Here is a 21,816-nt window from a genome sequence, read left to right on the forward strand (position 1 = left end):
AGGATAGGATAGGATAGGATAGGATAGGATAGGATAGGATAGGATAGGATAGGATAGGATAGGATAGGATAGGATAGGATAGGATAGGATAGGGCAGGGCAGGGCAGGGCAGGGCAGGGCAGGGCAGGGCAGAATAGAATAGAATAGAATAGAATAGAATAGAATAGAATAGAATAGAATAGAATAGAATAGAATAGAATAGAATAGAATAGAATAGAATAGAATAATGCTTTGGCAGAGGCTCAACTACACTGGCCCACTACACTGGGGGTTGTAGGGGCCAAGCTGTTTCATTCCCAGCCTGCTGCCACTCAGAGCTGAGCAGCAATACAGCAGATAATTTGCTCTCTGATCAAATGTTTTTTTTTCAGCACAAGGGGAGTAAGATTGGAGTAAAAGGCTGAACCATTCTACATGATGATATTCACAGCCATCTTTCTCCAAAGACGTAGCACAGTTTTTTTGCCTTCTATGGTGAAACTCTACATTAGATCAGAACTCCATGTAATGTGTTAAATTTCTGCTGCATAAATGCCTCCTTTATACATCCAGCTCTTTAATATCCATGTCATAAAGTCTTTTGAATACAAATCTATCTTTTCAGCCTCAAATGAGACACTTTTTCCCACCTATCTTTTTTTTCCCTGCACTTATACAAGCTCTATTTTCATACTTCTCTACTGCCTCCTTAACTCTGTCACTTATTATCTAGTGATTCTCTTTTGTCTCCTCTCTGCCCTGCAAAAGCGAAAAGCAAGAGTAAGATCAGGACTTGATTTTCAAACTCTAGATGTTGACTTCAGTCACTGCAGAATTTCTTAGTCTTCTGTAATTTCCATGTACTAGAGGAATTTCCTTCAGGCAGTAACAGTGTGTGACCTGCTTTGGGACGCCCCTTCCCTCCCTGGTGCTTCATGAGAAGGTTCACTGAGGTCAAGAAATTGCATAGTCAGTGGAGTTTGGGATTTCCTACGAAAGAGGGCAGGGTGAAGTGCCAGCAGCATGCAGCTGGCACCAACTTTTTGTGATTGTTTCTCTTTTAAATAACTGTAAGAATGCTTAAGCACTCTAATGGAGGAAATGCAGATAGATTGTCTGTCCCAACAACAATAAATCATGTCTCAGGATGTCCTTTCTGCATCCTGCCCCGAGTAATATGTTGAGTAATGTAGACCACTGCCATAGACAAGTGTTTGTGGAGTTTCCTATCAGCATTTCCATACAGTTCATACATGCTGATAACTAAACACTTCATCACACAACCAGCATCTCTAGTCTAGAGAAAGGGATGAGATTTTCTGGTTTAGGAGAAACTATACATATATTTTATAAATACTGTTGCACTTCTTGTGAAAAAAAAAGCTCACCTAAGTGCTTTGGATTTTTTCTTTTTTTCTTTTTTTTTTTTGTGAGGACCTTCTTTTTCTGATTTTTGAGCATTGTGTTAGTGTATGTATTTGTGAGACTTGTACTTCTGAGTCACTCCCTGGTGCAGAGTATGTGCATATAAATATAATCTACTGTTACTTTTATTGAAGTAGGTTGTACTCATTGTGATTGAGTTAGAGTAATCTTCCAATTGGAGACTGAATTGCCACAAAATTCAGTAAAAGTGCTCAAGGATTTTAATGAAGTCTCAGGTAGACTAATACATATTTCTTTTCTTATCTCTTCATTCCTGAAGTGGAAAGAAAAGATTAAAGCCTCACCCTCCACTTGCCAATCTCATCCAAAATACTGTCTTAAGATGCGCAGAGAGAACTCTGAGAGCCAGAAGATGCCACTCAAAATCATCTGCATTAATACTCACTTCTTCATGGTAGTTGGGAGCTGCTGGGGTTGGTATTCAGTAGAAGACACATCTGTCCAATTTTAGATCTTGACCAATTTTGTGTTGTTGGGGTGAGGTAAGAGAAGGAAAGATATCAGATACAGGTACCTCTCTGAGGCTGACCGTTTATACAAGAAGTCATTTAAACTAAACTTAGTGAAAGCTGGTAAATTATGCTCTCCAACTGCTGTTCTGAAACAATTTTCAAAACCTATATATCCTTTGAAAAAGATGAGAAGGGAGTGATTTAGACTCTTTTCAAGTACAAATGTGTTTAACCCACACCAGTAAAGAGAGATGAGAATGAATTTAGTGCAGGATCTACTACAGTACTTTTGTACAGTACTTTGATCTAGCTTAGATCAAAGTATGATCTAGTATAGATTGAAGTAAGATCTCGTATAGATCAAAGTCTAGTATATACAAAGATGATCTGGAATGAAGGATTATGCTAAGGAATAATGCTACCATAGTCTGTTTCTGGTTTTTGTGATGTTTGTGATTTTTCCTGATATTTGGTCCTAGAGGGGCACTGAAATAGATGTTGGTTTCCCCTTTCGATGGGACATCTCAGGAAAGGGCTGCCCTATGTCGTGATTGTCTTCTAAGGTGCTCTAGATTCTGGATACAGCCTTCAGAATCCTTGATCCATGTGGACCTTTCTGTATTGACAGAAGAAAGGAGATGTAGGATGAACTACCTGAAATTCAATTATGTGCTCCTCCACAACATTTTCATGTGTCATGAGTAGGTTGTTTATTTTCATCTTGTCTTGATTTCCCCGTCTTTCACATATTTTGCTTCCTATACTTATTGTGAGGAAAGAAATGTCTAATATTTCCAGAATATTAATCTTCTTTTTGGAAAAGAAGATAGATATCAATAGAAGGACCAAGCCTTTGCCTTAGAAAAATGACTTGCAATTTCAAAGAAAAGGACAGAACATCAGAAGTCAAAAAGGCATATTGAAATTTTCAAGAAGCAACGCTGATTCAGAACATGTTCTGTTTGCAGCTGCTGGGGTGTGAAACTTCTTCCACGATGTGACAACCAGCGTGAAATACTTTATTGCTCATAACAAATACAGATGGACAGATATCAGGGTGAAATGAAGGTCAGGGGCATTTGCAAACTGACAGAGAGAACCTTTTCCACTAGCTACTTGAAAATAAGCAGATCTTAATCAGCTCTTCTGCCTTTCATTATCTTCAGAAAAGCTTTAGAGTTAATATTCTCTAGCGGAAGACTAAAATGCTTTTAGGAAGTGCATGTTGTTTTATAAGACTCTTTTAAAGAGGTTGTCTAAAATGCTAATGTTTCTCTTTTCATCACGATTCATGAAGCTTGTGGATTTCAAGCTTACAGTTTCAGTCGTGGGAATTGGATTATTTCATCCCCTGTCCCTTCTCACATGTTACTAATCAAGAAATTTGTTGTTTCTAGCCTACTTGAATGGGGTATCTGAATTCCTGACCTAATAATTCATACTGGTTTTGAATCAGGATTAGCCTTCTTCCCTGTTACATGCAGCAGCACCTGTAGCAGTGTTAGCCATGGAAAATACTCTCAGAGGGAATATATTCACAATTCTTAAATTTTAGTCTGTAAAAAAGGAAAATGGGATGAAGGAGGTGTCTCTATAATGTGAGAGGAAAGAGAATACTGTATATTCACCCACAGGTGATGGAGTTATCTAAGTCCAGGTAGTAGATCAGTGAGACAGACTGCTGGTCAAACAGGCATGGCATTGAAAGTCTGCTTTGACATTTTAAGTCCTATAGAACAAGCAGTGTAATGTCTTTCTTACTTGCACCATGCAGCTGCATCCCTAAAGGTCTGGGTTACAAAGGAGAGGAGTGGATGGAACCAAGTCCATGCTTGGGCCTGCAAGCAGAACCTCTCCTTGCCTGCTCTACACCTTCTAGAGAGACTCTACAACAGGTACAAGGCTCTGGAGGAGGAATGCTTATCTGTGGGTGATTACAGCCCACTGACTCTGTAGGAACCAACAAAACCAAAATTAGAACAGCCTTCCTCCAGTATCAGGACTATATCCACAAAGAAGACACAGGTATTATGTGTAGGTGACTCCTCCCTGCAGGGAACTGAGCACGCTCTTAGAGAAGTCTGCTGCCTTCCTGGGCTCAGCTGAAGGACATCACCAGGAAACTGCCTAGCCTGTATGGCCAGCAGATCATTATGCATTACTCCTTCTCCATGTGGAGAGTGATGAAGTAGCAATACATAGTTCAAGGGCTATCAAAAGGGATTTCAGAACCTTAGGATGTCTGATGAATAAGTTGAGGACACAGGTCATCTTCTTGTCTCTGCTTCCTGTAGTGGGTAATAACTAAAAGAAATTGAAGGATTCATTCTATAAACACTTGGCTTTGTGGCTGGTACCACTGCCACAATTTTTATTTTTATTTTTGTCAACAGAATAGCCTACACAGCACTGAGTAGTCACCAGATGGGTTTCACCTCTTTCAAAGGTGGAAGAGAGTCTGTAGTGAAAAACTATCATGGCTCATTGGCGGGTCATTAAACTGGGTTTGAAGGGAGAGGGAGGTAATAGTGAGTCTGTCCACGATAAGCTGTGGGATGGCATAGCCAAGTTAGAGGGACAGGGTTCTAGTGGGGGTTCTTGACCTGCTGTCCTGAGATGTGCTGGCAACACTGCAGCACACTTGAAATCTTGTGACGATAAGCCAGGGACCACTGAGACAATAGGAGAAGGCAGCAGGGAAACTCAGGGGAAATAATTCAAAGGAATTAAGAAGTTATCTTCCAAGAAGGGAACAAGACTAGCTGCCCAGCTGAAGTGCCTCTAAACCGATGCACACAGCTTGGGAAACAAACTGGAGGAGCTGGAAGCCACCATGCTACTAGAAAACCATGATGTAGTTGCTGTTACTGAAACCTAGTGGGATGATTCCCATGACTGGAGTGTGGCTATCAACAGCTACAGCTGTTCAGAAGGGACAGGTGAAGAAGGAGAGGAAGAAGCATTGCCTTCTACAACAGGACAGGAATAGAATGATAAGAGCTGTCCCTGAAGAATGGCCACGAGCAAGTTGAAAGCCTATGGGTGAGAGTTAGAGATCAAGGCAACAAAGGGAGCCTTATGGTTAGGGTCTACTACTGGCTGCCTGATCAAGCAGAGCCTGTTGATGAAGCCTTCTTCCTCCAGCTACAGGAGGTGTCATGATCGCAGGCTCTTGTCCTGTTATGGGACTTCAACCACCTTGTGCTGGAAAAGTAGCATGGTGAGCTGCAGGCAATCCAGAATGCTCTTGGAATTCATTGAGGATAATTTCTGGAGCCAAGTAATAGAAAGCCCTAGCGTGGAGAGTGCAATACTGGACCTGTTGCTCACCAACACAATTAAACTGGTGACATCAGGATGTAGTGACCATGCAGTGATGGAATTCATACTCCTGAGGGATATGGGACAGACAAAGAATAAAATCAGGACACTAAATTTTGGGAGAGCCAACATTCATCTCTTCAGAGAGTTAGTCAACAAAATCTCCTGGGAATCTGTCCTCAAGGACAAGGGAATGTGTAAGATAAGGTATGTTTGCTCTTGCAGCTTCCATTTAGTTGCATCATATGCAACAATGCATTTTTCTGGCATAATCACTCCTTCAGTTGGTTGGGATTGTCATGCCGTCATCCTCAGATTCCAGAGTTACTCAGAGAAGTTTTCCAGAAAGAGTGTGGGGAATCCTACATGTCATAATCTAAAAATAATAAAAGAAAAAAGAAAAACAGAAAAATAAAAAATGAAACCCAGGGTATGTTCAAATGTCTCAAGGTAGTATTACATGACAAAGCATGACACTATTTACTGTTATAGCATATGTAATTGGGGAAAGTCTTATCAGTGCCAATTGAACTTGGACAAAAAACCACCAATTTTTACTGATGAGCTATTGTTTATTTATATGGCACCCTTCTTTCCTAAATAAGCAGAAAGAATATACATATTGCTCCAAGTACACTATACAAGTCTTTGCTTTACTGCTATGCTTTTCTTGCCAGGCACCATGACAACAGAACAATAATTATAAAATTACCGTTAATGTGGGTTTGTGTCCAGAGGAGATGGGCTCCTATTTCACATGCTTGTCACTAAATTGCCTGAGGATGCTGATCTGCTGCTGCAACAAGTTATAAACATTAAATATTTTCCCACAAAAGAGCCACTTTGAATGGACTCGCTCCCCATGCTGACATCAGCTTCATGCTGGCTGAGAGGTGAGAAGCACCAGGAAGTTGCTCTTGGTAACGCATAGGCTGTTTATAAAACCAACTTTGCAACGCCTTCCTAGCACTGCCATTTGCAAGGGCTGCCTTCAAGGAAGGATATGTCAGGACAAAAACCAGGATGGTTTTTAATGGAAAAGAAATTTTGTTTTTTTTTTTTTTAAATAAACCCTTATAGATGGGCTTGTGAGGAGCAGATTTGCAAATGGCTCAAGCAGTGGCAATCATAAGCTGAGCCCCCCAAACCTGTGAGAACTAGGATTTCTTAAATAATTGTTTTTTGGTGTTTTTTTTTTAATCTGTGATATCAGGTGTCAGTCAGAGAGGTTAGCTTTCTGGGTTTTTTTTAAAGAGCATGTGAACCCAGAATTAAGATGCTGATGGATATTGCCATGTTTCAGTCTCCAGCAGGATAAAAGGCCTAGTGAAACAAACCTCAAAAATTGGGTCTTCAAATCTTGGACCTGCTATTTGAACTATTCTGTCCCATGGTAAAACTCACGCTCATTTTACTGGGGTGGAAACCATCCCTTAGTTTGGTGAACAGTTTGTGGAGATACTTGTGATCCCCTCTGGGACTGGCTCCACCAGTCAGTCATTGGGATAGGTCTGAGGAGTTAGTGACATCTCATAGCTGAATAAGACTATTTAAATTAAAAGCAGATTGTTACGATATTTGGATGAGCAAGTGCTGTTACCCAGAGTCAGCAGTCACAAGTTAAAATGGATGGGCTTTGCTGAATTGACGTGGACAGCTGTGCAGCAGCTCTGAGACGTGTTTTGCTGATATTGAAGATGACATAGAAACAGTAAACATTTTAAGTTTTTATCTGTCTTTCAAATTGAGCCCAGGCTTTCACAGACTACAAAGCATGAAGACGCTCTGCCGACAGAAATGCTTACTAGCATTTACTGCTTGCCTTAGGAGGCCCTCTGAGAAATTCCCAAGGAAAAGGGACCAGCACTGCCTATGGGAAGTAGGAGTTTCTGCAGGAAATGGATGTGGTTGTTTTTCTGTGTCAGACCGCCTAGAATATATTTAAATGTTGTGTGGAGAGTTTTTTGTTTGATTTTGGTGAGACAGCCACAATACATGAGATAAAAGGATGACTTTAAGATACACGTTTAAGGGCACTGGTCACTGCTGGGCTGAAGGCCTGGTAATCTTTGTGTTGTCAGAGAGAGTCCTTGGGGAAATCAGTTACAATCTACAAGAACTCATTATAATTTCAAGGGAAGGGTTGTGTTCTGCTACTCCATCTTCTGTAAGAATTACTACAATGAGCACAGCCCTGAGTGAACTGTTTTTCACTGAATCACATCATTCTGTCTCAACACACCTACAGACCTTGCAGAGTCTCAGAATTTTGGATTAGGAGTTTGTTTTTAATCTCTGATGATGATAATTTGTTGCTGTTGATAAATTTCACTGAACCTGCTCTGCTGGTATTTGTGGTCTTTTTGATCCACTGTTGGAAAAGGGCAGAAGATAACAGAAACTGAGAAACAGGGAAAGGCCAGCCAAGGAGAGAAGCTGCCATAGAGACTAGTGGCTGATTCACGGTTTTCAATTCCACCTCCCTCTGTCATAAGCATTCTGTTTCTTGAAAGCAAGTGAAATCATTGCTATGCAAATAAAGTTTGCTTTAAGATGGAAACAAATGTTTGGAGAGCTGACTTGGCTGGAATTTTCCCTGCACATATATTCTTGACATATCAGTGCTTAAACTTTGCATGCATGCATGAGGAAGGACAGGGAACAGACAAATGTTAGTGAAGATGTACCCATCTGCTCCATTATTTGAGGATGTAAAGATGCTTGTCAGCTCTCATAGGCCGTGCTATTTTTGCCAGGTGGTCTCCCTGCTCAGATTTCACATCAAAAGCAGCTGTGAAGATTTTTTTCCCAGCACATGTAGGACAAGGGATCCCTCTAGTCCCATCCTTGTGCAGAAGACAAATACAGGATGCAGCAAGGGCTTAATTTAAGGATTTCTTGCATTAGATCTTGAAGACCTTTTTCCTTTACTTCTGAAATAAATACAGGTCAACCCCATGCAGTCATATATTATGTGGTACTCTGTCCCCACTTTCAGAGCACAAAATGTTCCACTTTGGTCTCCTGCCCTCTTCCTACTCACTGTGCTCCTGGAGCATTCAAAAATGTCCTTACCAAAAATCATCTGACAAGGTCACCATCTAGATACAAGAGAGGGCAATAAAGTGCCCTGTGCCCCAGCCATGTGTCTCCAGAGCATTTATTGTCTCTGACACCAAAGCATTGTGTGTCTCACCATCCTGGAGTTCCCGAGATTCACAGACAGCACTGCTGGGCAGCAGGGAGCTAAGCCCCATCCTACACATGGGAAACTGCATCCCAGAGGGGCTCAGAGTCTTGCCCAAAATCACAAAGGGAATCAGAACCAAGGTGAATCCCTAGTTTTGTCTATGTGGTCACGTGCTCTCTCTCCCCAGCCAAAGCTAGTGGCTTAATCTATGGGTTGTCCTCCCTCTGGACCTTCCTTACACAGACCTCCTCTGCCAACACACCCTGACCACCTGGCAGTTCGGTAGCATTTTGGATTAAGACCATGATGAAGCTCTGTTCTCAGGCATTCTGTTTTTCTGTCTTCCCTACTGCAGATCTGCGCAGGATGACAGCTGGTTTCATGGGCATGGCTGTGGCCATCATCCTCTTCGGATGGATTATCGGGGTGCTGGGGTGCTGTTGGGATCGAGGCCTTATGCAATATGTGGCGGGGCTTCTCTTCCTCATGGGAGGTAAGGATTTTGGTGTCTGAGAAGAAAAATGTTGCTTTCATATGTTGCCCCTTTTCTATGTCACTAAAAACATGTTTTCAGAATTGTTTTAGGTGATCTGGACTTGGTTTCAGTCTGAGTTCCTTCTGTTGTACGTTATGAATAGCCCAACTGTGGCTGCATATTCCATAAGCCAAACTGGAAAGGGCCTTTCTGAGTTGCTTAGACCAGACCACTAATGACACAAGTAACACTGTCACAGAATTTCCTCTCTTCAACTTTCTAAGATTAATAAATTTAGTTATAAAATTCTGAAGACAAGGCACGTGTTATTTCCACTACTATTCTATTCCACTGTGGGAGACTTTGATAGCTGGAATCCTTATTCAGTGTTTTAATATGTTTTTATTCCTGGTCAGTTGTTCTTTGAGTCAAATGCAACTTTTGGTTTAAGTTCTCTGATGCTTATGAAGAGCAGTGGTATCTTCTCACTTTTACTTCTCTAAATATAAGTTTCCTACTCCTGCAGACTTCCCTCTGTAAGACCAGCTATTAATCCAGCAGCCTTTTCTGCCACCTGTTCTTGTTTGTACATGCCTCTCTCAAATATAGATGAGAAGGGTCATTCCCAAACGAGGTCTGATCAGTGCCTTGTATAGTGTGTGAAGGTTCCCATGCTCTGCTGGAAATCCCTTGCCTGAAGTACTTCATAATTGTATTTGCCTTTTTCATGCTGTGTCACACCAAAGACCCACAGTCATCCTTCAGTTGAATAATACATCCAGGCCTTTCTCCTCCTTTGTAATTTTTTACTGATGAGCTCCCAGTTTACAGCAGAGTTTCTGTTTATTAGTCCCTAGATATATGCCCTGGCACTCTGTGCTTTTGCACTTCTTCCCATTTCGACTACAATAGCCCTCAAGGTTATCCAATATTTCCTGTGTAATGTTCCAGCCTTCCTTACTACAGATGCCATCCAACTTTCTGCCACCAGCAGGCTTCATGGCACGCAATTACTTTAAGGGAAGGATGTGAGAGTTAAGTCCCAACCACAGTGCTGGCTGAACATCTACAACTAAGTAGCATTACTTCTGTTCTCCCTTCTTTTTTCTGCTGGAGGTTTTTGCATCTCTGGGTCCTTGCCCACCAAGCAGATCAGTAATTCAATGCATTTGACCACTTGTTCACTCTTACTGTGGAGTGGTAGAGCTAAGAGTGTGAAGTACAGGAAAGTATGGGTAGTCCCAGAGGAGGAGCTAAGTGCTCAGATAACAAGCATTTATGTTCCGGTGCTATTGGTGAGATAGATGCTAGCTGTCTCGGTGCCCACAAACACATCTGAAGTCTTCTAGTACCCTTTGCAAGCACACACTGGTCTATATCTGGATGCCAGTAAATGGTTTGTGGTTAGTGTTCAGCACTTTATGGGCAATGGGTCTGCCAAATTAGCTCAGTATTTCTTATGTAATTAAAAGCTTAATTTGCATGGGGGCTATGTTGCTATATTATGCTCAGATATCTGTGTGGTATTTAACTTTCTACAGCATAGCATCAGATTAAAGTGTTTGGAATATAGTAAATAAATACAACAAGCAATTTTTTTTTAGAAACTAGCTAAGTCTGATTTAGTAATTGAAAATTATCAATAGATATGGGGAGTTTCTAGCAAAAAAGTTTCTTTTGAAAGCTGATGAAAGCTTTCAGGTGAAACAAGACTGAGTGAAACTGTACATAATGAGATGATGGGTCACTGACAACTTACAAAAATAACAGTTGTTTGGTATGCTCATACTACACACATTTCAGTGGAGACAGATTCAAGGTCATGCAACTGGGAACAAAAGCGTCAGTCAGCTTTGCAGAACATGAGGGCTGCCTCTCGGAAAGTGACAGCTCTGAGAAGGTCTCTGGGATCATGGTTGCTGGGATCATCCAGCTGCATAGGAGCTCTCAGTGCAATGCAGCTGCTACATGTGCCAGTTCATCCCGTAGCTGTTTTGATGGCAATAAGAGCATAAGGTGGGATTATCTCTAAGGAAAGCAAAACTTTCTGGACATCCTAACCCGGTATCCTTAATAAAAAGGATGTGGGAAAGTTAGAAGAGGTTTGCAGAAGAGCTATAGGAATGACTGCAGGTCTGGAAAACAAGAAAAACACAGTGTGGCACAAAAGCCAATTGCTTGACAATGTTTAACAGAGGGTTTATAATTGACTTGAACACAGTGTGGAAGTACCTACACAGGGAGAAACCATCTGATAGTAGCATGCTCTTTGACTGAGTAGACAAAATAATAACAAGATCCAGCAGTTGGAAGTTGAAACTAATTGAAATGAGAGGCACCAGATTATTTTATCTGCCAAATTCTGTCAAGATGTGTGATATTTTTAATAAAGATGTGTTGGGAGGAGATCAAACATATTTTCTGCTCCAGCATAGGCACGTGAATCAAAGTAACAAAGGGTTATTATTCTCTTTGTTGCACAAGTCCATGGCAACTGCTACACCTTCCCTGATTTCTTTTAACAGCAAATGTGCATGAAGTAACATCTACAAAATGAAGCAGTCAGTTAATAACATACATAATTAAAGCCATCTAATCTGTAAGTCAGTAGCTATCAGTGTTTTCCTGCTGTGTCACAAGTTATGTAGGCATTCTTTCTACAGCCAATGAATCTAGTTTGAACCTTTTGTTGCCCAACACTGTTTGAAGATGAAGCTGTTACTTCTGTCCTGACATAAATGCTGTCAAGATATCACCCCATCAGTCTTCAAAATGCCTCTTAGTTCTGGTTAGTTTTCTTCTGGTTCAACAGGGGGGAAAATGCCTTGGGAGGCTTATGACCTCCAACCTCATTGCGGATGACAGGATCCTGTGTTAAGTTGGTAGCTATATAACCAGTCCAAACTCCAACTTTCCCTTCCATTTGCTGTTTGTTTAGGCTATGTTTATAGCATTTGTTTTGCTTTAATTTGTAGATAAACAGCTCTTCTGTAACAATTTCAGGGTTGAACATTACTTGCTTAAGTTATCTATGGGTTTTGAACAGGAAATCTCAATGGAGCACTGAGAAATGTGCTGCGGTAATCTTACAAGACCAGACATGGTTTTCCTGGACCTCTGGTTCTTTAATATATTTACTGAATGGTCTTGCTAGCCCATGTGGCAGTGCTTAATAAGGACTTGCTTTGCTGTGCTTGAAGTAAATTTCTCAAGCAAATTGCTGAAATAAGTCATTTGTGAAATGCAAGGCTGTTATCTGGTATTAGCTCATCTGGAATCCAGGACGTGCAAACTGTGATTTAGAGTGTATTTTACACTGTTATTCAGCATGTTTTGTAACAAGTTAAAATTATTAATAATTCATCTTTCCTTTTTAGTCCAAATGTATCTGTATCAACAACAATCACGCATGTCTTATGCCTTCTGAAGTTCTTTTGCATAATTTTCTGTATTTATCCTAGGATTTGCACTTGGATTTTTTATCTTGAATGACAACATTTACCTGACCACAGTAGATTTTTTTTCAGTCCCTCATCTTGCACAGAGCCAGATGGACACTGCAGTGGATACTCAGTGCAATACTGAGTATTTCTGACCTCGTTTTGCACGATGATACTACTGCTAGTCTCCTGTACCCAGGATGGTAGCTTCATTTCAATATTGTCAGAATGATTTTATCCTGCAAAAGTTTCCCTTCTGGAGTTTCTCCACTTGGAACCATGCTCCTAAGTTTCACTAAGATTTGTTCATTTTACGCATCCTACTTGACACTGTTTAATTCTATTACAGAAGTGGGTCACACTCAAATTATATATCATTCTAAGCACATCCTCTTGCAGCTTCTTGCTTGTTCTCTCCATGCAAATTATTGAAAATCTGTGCACCAGTAAAAGCTCTATGCTGGGCACATCCTCCAGTAATTCTGCAGTTTTATAATAGCTACTGGAACCTTAGAGGCATCTGTAACACTGCTTTGAAATGTCATGGTCCCGTGGCAAACTTGATGCTTTCCTGCATATCAAGTACTTAGTGATAGTCTAAAGAGAGTTTGGTTAAACATCTACCCAAAGAAATGCACATATATGGGGCATTTTATGTATTCTGCTTTGATCAAAGCACATTTACTTGCACCAAAATCACGTCTTTGCTTTCTGAAGCCTGAGTGTGACTTCTTCATAACTTCCCATGAAGCAGTCTTCACAGTTTCGGATTTGGAGAAGTTCTTCTGAATGTATTCAAATCCTTGACTTCTTTGCTTATCGTGGCAAACCTGTCACTTCATTTGGCTGGTGTCTTTGCTCCCCTGGTAGCAGCCAACATTGTTGCCAAGTCAAGGTCAAATTTTTGTTTTTCTTCCAGCCCCAAAGAGTTGAGATGCTATGAACTGCCACTGGTAACCCTACCAAGGCAAATTCCTGCATCTTCAGTGCATCCCTCCTTCCAGTAATTCATCAAGTTATTTAAGAATATTTCCTGTATCACATTAGGCACGCAGGCTGTATGTCTAGCTAGTTATGGGCTTTTCTCCTGCCTCCAGCACATTTATGTGTAGGATCTTTTTGTATCAGTGCCTCTTATCCCAGCCCATTTCATTTTAGCCAGCTGTTTTGCACTAGCATGTGGGTTTCTTTATTTCTAGTTTTGCGAGCAAGGCTGATTTCATACCCAAATGTTCCAGGACCCTTTTCCTCCTGCCCACTCTGCCACAGGGGAAGTGAGGTGGCAGGGCAGCCCCATGGGGGTGCACTCCAGCATCTTGGAGGGGCTGCACCTTCCCCTGTTCAATCTGGTGCACCTCCCTGGTGGGCTGCTGTCCCTGGTCCCAGCTGGAAATACAAAATGGCACTTCTAATATCTTTTCTCCACTACTTGCTTCAGCATAAAATTATCCCTGACCAAATTATATCTCTGGCAAGAGCTGCATCACTTGCCTTTGTAAATGTATTAAAGACCTACAAAGAAAGACATTTTATCATCCTTATCAGAGCTCTGTCCTTCAGCTGCACACTCATGTATTTTCCTTTTGTAAGTTTGTAATTTGTATTGAGAACACCTTCCAGTGAAACTGTTAGGATTTTTACTGCATGCCTAACAAGGCAGCCCTTCAGGGAAAGAATTCTGAGTTGTCTTATTTTTTTTCCAAATTTACTGCAAATAAATGCAATAAATCATCTCTGGACTTGTTTACTGTTCTACCTGTTCTCTTTACTCCTTCATCTGGTCTCTGCCTATTTTGTCTTGTGACATGCACTTTACGATCGTTTTAGGGCTTTTCCCCTCTTGCTAACAGTTTCCTCAGAGAAGCATATCATTTTACCACCCTTGCAAATTTTCATTATTCTTTGCAAAGTCAAGTATGTTTCTTGCTGTAACCTTGCTTTGAGCCAATTATAAATTTTACCATTAATAATTCAGACTCTAATTAGTCTATTTGGAGATTATTCCAGCTGCTAAATGCCCTTATTCATGTGATTTAGCTTCACCATGCAGATCTGTGATAAAATGATCTGTAGTCTCACATTGTATCTCATTTCTCACCCTTGCCTAGTGTCATCTTTGAGCAAGATGCTGGGCTTGGGGCATTGTCTGGGAGCCTGCAATCCCCTTTTTTACTGGCACTAAAAGGCCTGACAGCCCTACTGTTCTGTCCTGCCATATAAAGCAGCACTATGGAGTTTTTCCTCTCCGATTTTTGGTCCAAGCACTTGCTGCCAGGAAGGCTGGGAAGACCTTGTGTCCTCTGCCCCACCAGGGAAATCTGCCCATCTGGGGCATTCTAGCACCGTTTGCCAGCTCCATTTCTGCTGCTTATCTGGGTTCCTTCTGACTCACCCAAAGCTTCTGCTGACAGATTGCCCTTTGCAGCAGTTCCTCCTCTCAGGACTTAGGTCAGGGTTGCAACAGCTTCCAACCTTTCCCCACAGCATAGGTGGAAATGTGTTCTTTCCAGTGCTGGCTCCTGTGGCAGAGATACGCAAGCAGAAAAGATGTGCGAGAAGGAAGAAGAAATAAAGTTATGCAGGTGTGCTGGCACAATTTAATGCTGTATTTCAGATGCGCAAGAAAAGATGCTTATTAAAGAAATGGACAACCCACTTATAAATGTATGAGCGCATTCTTCCTATGCAAGCATTTAGATACTAATCCAGGGAGAAACAACCTTTTACAAATCCTCACCCTCATCTCTTCTCAGAAACATTCCCCAAATAGTCCTCCCCTCAGTGCAGAGGTAAGTCCTGCCTACAGAGTGCTTGGTCAGCCCTGCACCCACACTTGGCAGTACAGATGTGCTGCATGCATCTGCACCCTCTTTTGCTCCCTGCCTCCATGCAGAGCCCTGTCTTTAAAATCCCAGTCCTATGTGCTGTGCTTCCTCTGCCTCGCTCTGCATGTGTTAGGAGATGACAACGGAGGCATCTGTGTGTTTGCAGCCGTGGATCGCTACCAGCTGTTGAGTCATTTGCGTCCCAAATTTAACTCACTGTACTTTGAAAATAGCACAGAGCAGTAGAAAATAAGAGTGTTTATTCTACATCACTGTGGTCCTGCCATCTGAAAATAATCATTCCGCTGCTGAATAATTTAAGAAACAAAAATGTAACAATTTAATACAGCAAGCGTGAGGCAAAGCTCTGTGATTGACGTCTCCTAGGCAGTTACCTTCAGAGCAGCTGCCAGGAGGAGGCAGAGAGGGAGATGAACAGAAAGAGAAAAAGAGAAATCCAAAGGCGCTCTTTGGACTCCATCTGGAGAGGCAGTGGGTCTAGCAGGGAGCCTGGGCTGTCTGTTTCTCACTGATGATCAAGGTCTCTCTTCATTCTTCAGGATGAGTGCTTGTGGTAATGCAATCAATCCACAACACTGAAGATTGCAGGCATTTTTGTGATCTGTTTTTTTTTTTCTTTTCCACAGCATTTTTCATTGAAAATTGTATTTCTTCCCCCAGAGTACTAACCTTATAAAATTTATGTAAAATCTTTCCTTTTTCCTCATGGTTATACAAGTGCAAATGCATCCATGTGTGAGCACCTGTTTGCATATAGAGCTTAAGCAACACCGTGTGATCTTTACTAAAACAGGGGTATACAAAAAGTGGCTGGAATCTGAGCAGCGAAGATTGGCACCATCATGGTATCATCTTTGCTGATATATAACAACTTTTGCCAACTGAGGAAGTATTTATAATTCAGAAGAAGTTGGGTCACTGGAAAAAAAATGAGATGCCAATCACATTCTAATCCTGTAGGAGACGCTAAATTAATGATGACCACAGAGAAACTTAAGGATTCAGCAAAACTCCTTTCAGAGTGGCCTATGAACTTATTGATGTGGATCAACCTCCAGATGGAGACAAAGGCTGATTTGTATCAGGAGAGGCTATAAACTGAATATGAACCTTTGAACCAAGCCTCAGGGAGACACAGTTGGTGTCCCTCTGCCATGCCTCCCGCACCAAACACACACTTCTGCTCCTACCTGTGCTTTTGGTTAAATTGTGCATTATGTTTAAAGAGTTTTAAGGTCTTGAATTGGAATGAACTTGTGTTAATGTTCACTGTTAATAGGTTTTAAATGTTTAAACCCCTCTAGGGCTCTTGATTTTTTTAGAACTGTCGAACACATTAGCAGGGCATTGGGGAAGGCAGGGAAAGAAATGATGGCGGTCTCTGTGGTCCTGTGATGACATCCAGAGCCCAAAGGAGCCATGCAGACTTGGTGCCTCAGTGCCCCTCAGGTAGTAATTTAACAGTGCAGAGCACCTGCATAGTGAGATAATAAAGAGTTAGTCTGTTATTCAAAATGCCCTTTTCTCCTCACTTTCAGGATTTGTCAGTCCTTCTCATCAAGCAGCTCTCCTCTATGCAGCTTGTAGTATCCCTCATGGATGGGATGGCTAGTCATGGTCTCTGGTTCCATTTTAGGTCATGTTTCTTGGGCCTAAAGAGTCGCCCTTCTTTTCTTACATTTTTCTTATGTGTTTCAAAACCTGCACACTGATGGATACACATCTGTATATATATTCATACACAGATACATGGATATATGTGGATATACGTCCAGTCCTCCTACATGGGTGGGACTGAATGTGCATTTTTGTCCTTACTGGTTAACCATTGGTAAGCACCTTTTAGACATGAGTATCATTGCCCTTTTGAATGTAATCTAATTACATATTTTCAGTTCAAAAATGAACTTTTAGGAAATAATCCATGTAAACATATGCCCCTCTTGCCATGTTTCGGTATTTTAACATGAAGTCAAGGCAGCCCAATCAGTGTTTCAAAGATAGAAAACAGTTGCTCAGTTAACTGCATAAGAAGATAGAACAAGGTTCATATGTCATGTATAGAAGAGTTAGGATAGCGTGTTAGGTCTCTGCTTCCAGTACATCTCTGTGGTGCACCGAGGACACATTTTTATTTTATTTATTATATATATATTATATTATTTATTTCTTTACTTTGAAAATTGAAAAGGAAGCTCTCTAGGAACATGAAAGATTGTCTGCATTCACCGTATGGGCTTCTCTGTATGCCAGTGTGTACCTTCCACTGAAATGCTCTTTTGTAATTTCATGTTGTAATACTCCTCAAGGGGAGTTACACGCATCTTTGCATCTCCTACAACAGAAGTTCAAAAGCAGGGATATGTCCTTCTCCTCACAGAAGCATGCTATTTTCATTAGATGTTATATTTTATAATACCTGAGGAATTAAGCTGATTCTTTAAGTCAATATCGACAGATCTGGAAAACAGGGACCTAAGGCTTAACACCTCTATAAGAGAATGGGGGTGGAGTGGGAGATAGAAATGGTTTTTTGTTGTTGCTGTTGTTTTTTTTTTCAAATCAATAACACAGCTGCACTGCAGGGAATAGTCATTCAGAGGTGTTGAGATTTGTTGTGCTGTTGTTTTTTTTTTTTCCTGGAAAGAATGGCACAGCTAGAGAATTCATTGTCAACTCCATAGCATTTGATCTCTGTGGAAACATTACCATCTGACTTGAGTATGCTGGATTTTTTCCTGTGGCTCGTTTCTGATTCTCCTGGATGCGTGCTCGCACCGTGGGAAGGAAATAGCAGCACAAGCAATTTTGGCAACTTTGTACAGAAGCACATTGGCATTTAGGAGAAAGAGGGGAAAGGCTTAGTAACGAGGTGCAGAGATCTGATAATCCGGGTCTGAAGGCAGGGCAAGCAGTGTGTGCACACCTATAAACTCATTGTTTTTCACTCTTACTTCAAATCGTTCAGCCTCCCTGAACCTGGCGGGCAGTAAAGTGAGAAGTCAGCTCACTTGGGCTTTTCAGCAAAAAGAACAATTCCCATTCCTGTTTTCATCGTTTTAAAAGTCATCTCTGCCAACTTGCAATTTCTCACTCACCAGGACAGAAGCTACAGATAGAAGGCTCAGTACCATCTAGAGTTATGAGAACAAAAAGTCTACCATGGTTTTTAAGGGCATGCAATCTGGTTTGCTTCTCAGGGATGTCAGGAGGTCTTTGGGGGAGCTGATAGAAGGTGAATTAAAGTAGAAATAAAGTAGGGAAGGCAGAACCGATAGGAATACAAAAGACAATCCCACCTACCCAGACCCAGAAAACAAGTTATGTGTTATTTTAAAATTCTGTGGTTGTTCCCTACCCCTTAATAGCATCACCAGGTCTTTGATCTGCTGCTGGCTTCTGAATTCCAACAGCATGATGCTTCAAGGCCAAAGGACGGCAATGAAAACAAAACTGGCATTTATCATTGGCTTGTTTTTAAAAAAAAAATCTACTGAGTCTTTCTGCATGCCTGGCATCAAAGAGGAAAGGAAACTGTGTAGGCAACAGAAGGGAGAGCAATGCTGGCATGATTTGCTGGACGGGAAGCATTCTTTGCAGAGAGAGAGGTGAGTGAATCTGTTTGTGTAGCAAATCTCATTGGCTCCTTGGTTTGTCAACTTGGAAAAACAACATTCCCCTTGGACAAATAACTGCTACGCTCGCTTGGTCTAATCTGTCTGGACAGAGAAGTTCATCTGGCCGCTGGAAATTTCACAGAGAAGTAGCCAGATCAGGCAGAAACTGGATGAGTGGAGCATTCTTCTTTTCCAGCCAGTGTGCACTGCTTTGACTCTTCAGTCTTAACAGAGAGGAGTCACCCCTGTGTACCTGTGTGTGCCTCAGAGGCTGCAACAGGAAAGATTCCAGCATCTTCCATGTCCTGTGATCCTTCAAGGCAGCACAGCGGGAGTCAGGGTAGTTTTATTGTTTGAGAGCACTTGTACATTATCTGAACTTCATAAGGCTGCCCTGTGCATGGTGCTCTTGGTTGGCCAAACAATTATGTCTTATTTTGATTTGGGGCAATTATATCTCAGTAGCTGTGTCCCTCAGCTGTGAAGAATAATTCCGGAGACTTTCAAGCCGTTTAAAATTTCCCACACAAGAAAGGTTTTGCCAACCAAGGCCTTCTGAGAGAAGTTCATTCTTCTGATTGGAGGAAAAAGACCGTCCTTGGAGAGAGGCACGATGACCTTGTTGCTGAAAGACTATATGCAAAGTAGAGCATGGATTCCCTGTTCTATGGGAGATGCCCTGTGATGAAGTAAGCCCAACCCTGATCTTACAGGTTTCTCTTCAGCTCTGGCAAAGGCTGAGGCTGGGTAGCACCTCCCTGCCATACAGTTTGATACTAAACTTATATGTCTTGTCATCAGGCATATCTGAGATACAGAGGATTCACATGCATTGGCTCAGACTTCGGTCTTTTCACCTCGGGGCATGACGAAGCATCTCTTCCTGGGCAGCCCTGGGAGGTGCGTGCTGCAGGGGATGCAACAAACCCACTGGCTGTTTCTGTCTGTCACCAAGCGTGGTGCTTGCCAGCAAAGGGATGCGATAACTTCACTAACCTTTGATTAGGATGTTTTGTTATTTTGACATTAAGAAAGCCTCTTCTTTTCTCGCTCTTCTGCCACGAGTAAAATACTGTATAGCATCCCACTGCTCTGAATAACATCCCGCTGCTACGACTGGCACAGTTTTTGCCGCCTCCTCTGTTGTGGCTGCAAGTTCACAAGCCATTATGTTTGCTTAATGGCTACTTTCAAGTCACTTTATTATTGCTAGGTTAGCTCTGGTGGGTCATAGGCATCACCGTGGCTAAAGTAATTAGAGGGTTGTTCAGCTCGGGCTTTGATCAGCTCCCCTCTTTCCCCCTAGTACCTTATATCTAAACAATGTGCTGTTAGCTACATGGTGTTGCTTTTGCCTTACCTGCTGGCTCATAACTTTAGAGGGTACTTGCTCTGTCCTGGCTGTTGCTGGCTGAAGTGGCACCCAGTGTGGGCATCCACTCCTGGTGCAGTGCCATGTGCTATTTGGTATGGCAGCAGAAATGTCTCCATGAGCAAATCTGAGGGGTGTGTAGCATGCAGAATATAGACTGACTGTTGGAGCAACATAGTTAATCGAAGCTCAGCCCTCAACTGCTGTAATGTCTTTCCATATTCTACTCTGACTTACACCAACCTAAGGGTCATGCCCACTGAGTGTATGCAGTCTTGATGGAGGATACGTAGTCCTCTGATGCCAGAATGCATTACAGCTTGTGCAGCAGCAATCCAATAGACAGGGGCTGCTGCTGAAGCCACTTGCAGCAGGCACTCAGTTCTCACATGTGGGGCACAGGTGCCGCGGGTATGTTTCGAGGCAGGAGGCCAAAGGCCAAATGCAAACAGCATTCTCACAGTGGCTGTAATGCAATATCACAGCCCCTCTATAGACCCTGAATTTTACTCTGGGTCTTAACGTAAAATAAAAATGTATTAGGTTCCAACCAAGGTGCGTTTATGGTCTCGTAAGGAAACGGCACTGAATCTCGATCACCCAGTCAGACTTTGGCTTCCATCTCAGCTTTTTTATAAGGGCAATTTCCCAGTAAGCCCCTTGCTATTCTGCAACCTACCGGTGATGCTGCAAGCTGCTTCTGCTGGAACAGTACATAATTAAGCAATAATTTATATTCTATGCATGTATGCGCAGAGCAATAAAGTGTTCTCGAGAGCTGTGTGCTGCTGAGGCGTTTAATCCGTGCACAGAAGGAGTTTACTGCAAAGCTGCTCCCTCCAAAAGGCTTTTGTCATCACTCTGCTGGGAGGGAATTCGGTTTATTCTTTAATAATTTCATTTGATTGTGATATAATTTAAATAGCTAATGGTACACACTCCACTTTAGGATTAGACCCCATTTTATTTGTTTGTTTCATGTACCTTGAAAACAATAAAACTAGCAGGGCACAGAGAAACTGAAAATAGTGTTGTTTCACTTGTGAGATTTTTTTTCCTATAACTCTACAATAAAAAAGTAATGATAATTAAATAAACAACAATCCTTCCAAAGACATTAGTAGCCAGACATTGCCATCAGCAACAGCCAAGAGAAAAGGAGGAGACTTGCATGTATTTGAATCACTTGGTTTCAGAGGAGCTCCTAAAATCCATACCTTTGTATTTCCTTTTATATCTACTTGTGTTTATAAATAATACTTGACATTTCTGTCTCTGCAAAAAACAGAAGAGGAAAGGAATCCGTTGTTGGGTTTTGTTTTTTGATTGTTTACTTTGTACATCAGACAGCTCTGTTAGCTCATGAGGTGAGTCATTTCTGCCTGCTGTTGGGGAAGGGAGGAAATGTGTGTTTCCCAGCCAGACATGGAGGAAATGTTATCTCATTAATAAGAAAAATGATCTGTGCTGCCACAGAGACAAGGGTCTCAAAGGTGGGCTTGGGGCCAGGAGCATTTCCATTATTGGCTTTTTCAATCACTCTTGACTTCATGTTGGTGATGTATCCTGAAGGTGAGGAGATCTAGGAAACAGAATTTCCTTTTCCTTCCTCCCTTCCTCTCTTCCTCCCTTCCTCCCTTCCTCCCTTCCCTCCTTCCTTCCTTCCCTCCTTCCTTCC

General features: G+C 41.8%; 1 protein-coding gene across 4 annotated transcripts in view; it reads left to right on the plus strand.

Annotated features, from left to right (window-relative positions):
* Window positions 1-21,816, plus strand: part of TMEM178B (transmembrane protein 178B) — a 217,769-nt gene that overhangs the window by 180,632 nt on the left and 15,321 nt on the right. For 3 of the 4 annotated variants that reach the window (XM_021388437.1, XM_021388431.1, XM_021388423.1), the window contains exon 3: window positions 8,744-8,881. The exons of the other annotated variant lie outside the window; for it this stretch is intronic. In XM_021388437.1, coding sequence (XP_021244112.1) covers window positions 8,744-8,881 — 138 coding nt within the window. The remainder of the gene's footprint in view (window positions 1-8,743; window positions 8,882-21,816) is intronic. 4 annotated transcript variants of the gene reach the window in all.

This window comes from Numida meleagris, chromosome 1, assembly GCF_002078875.1.
Source record: "Numida meleagris isolate 19003 breed g44 Domestic line chromosome 1, NumMel1.0, whole genome shotgun sequence".
Classification (NCBI taxonomy): domain Eukaryota; kingdom Metazoa; phylum Chordata; class Aves; order Galliformes; family Numididae; genus Numida; species Numida meleagris.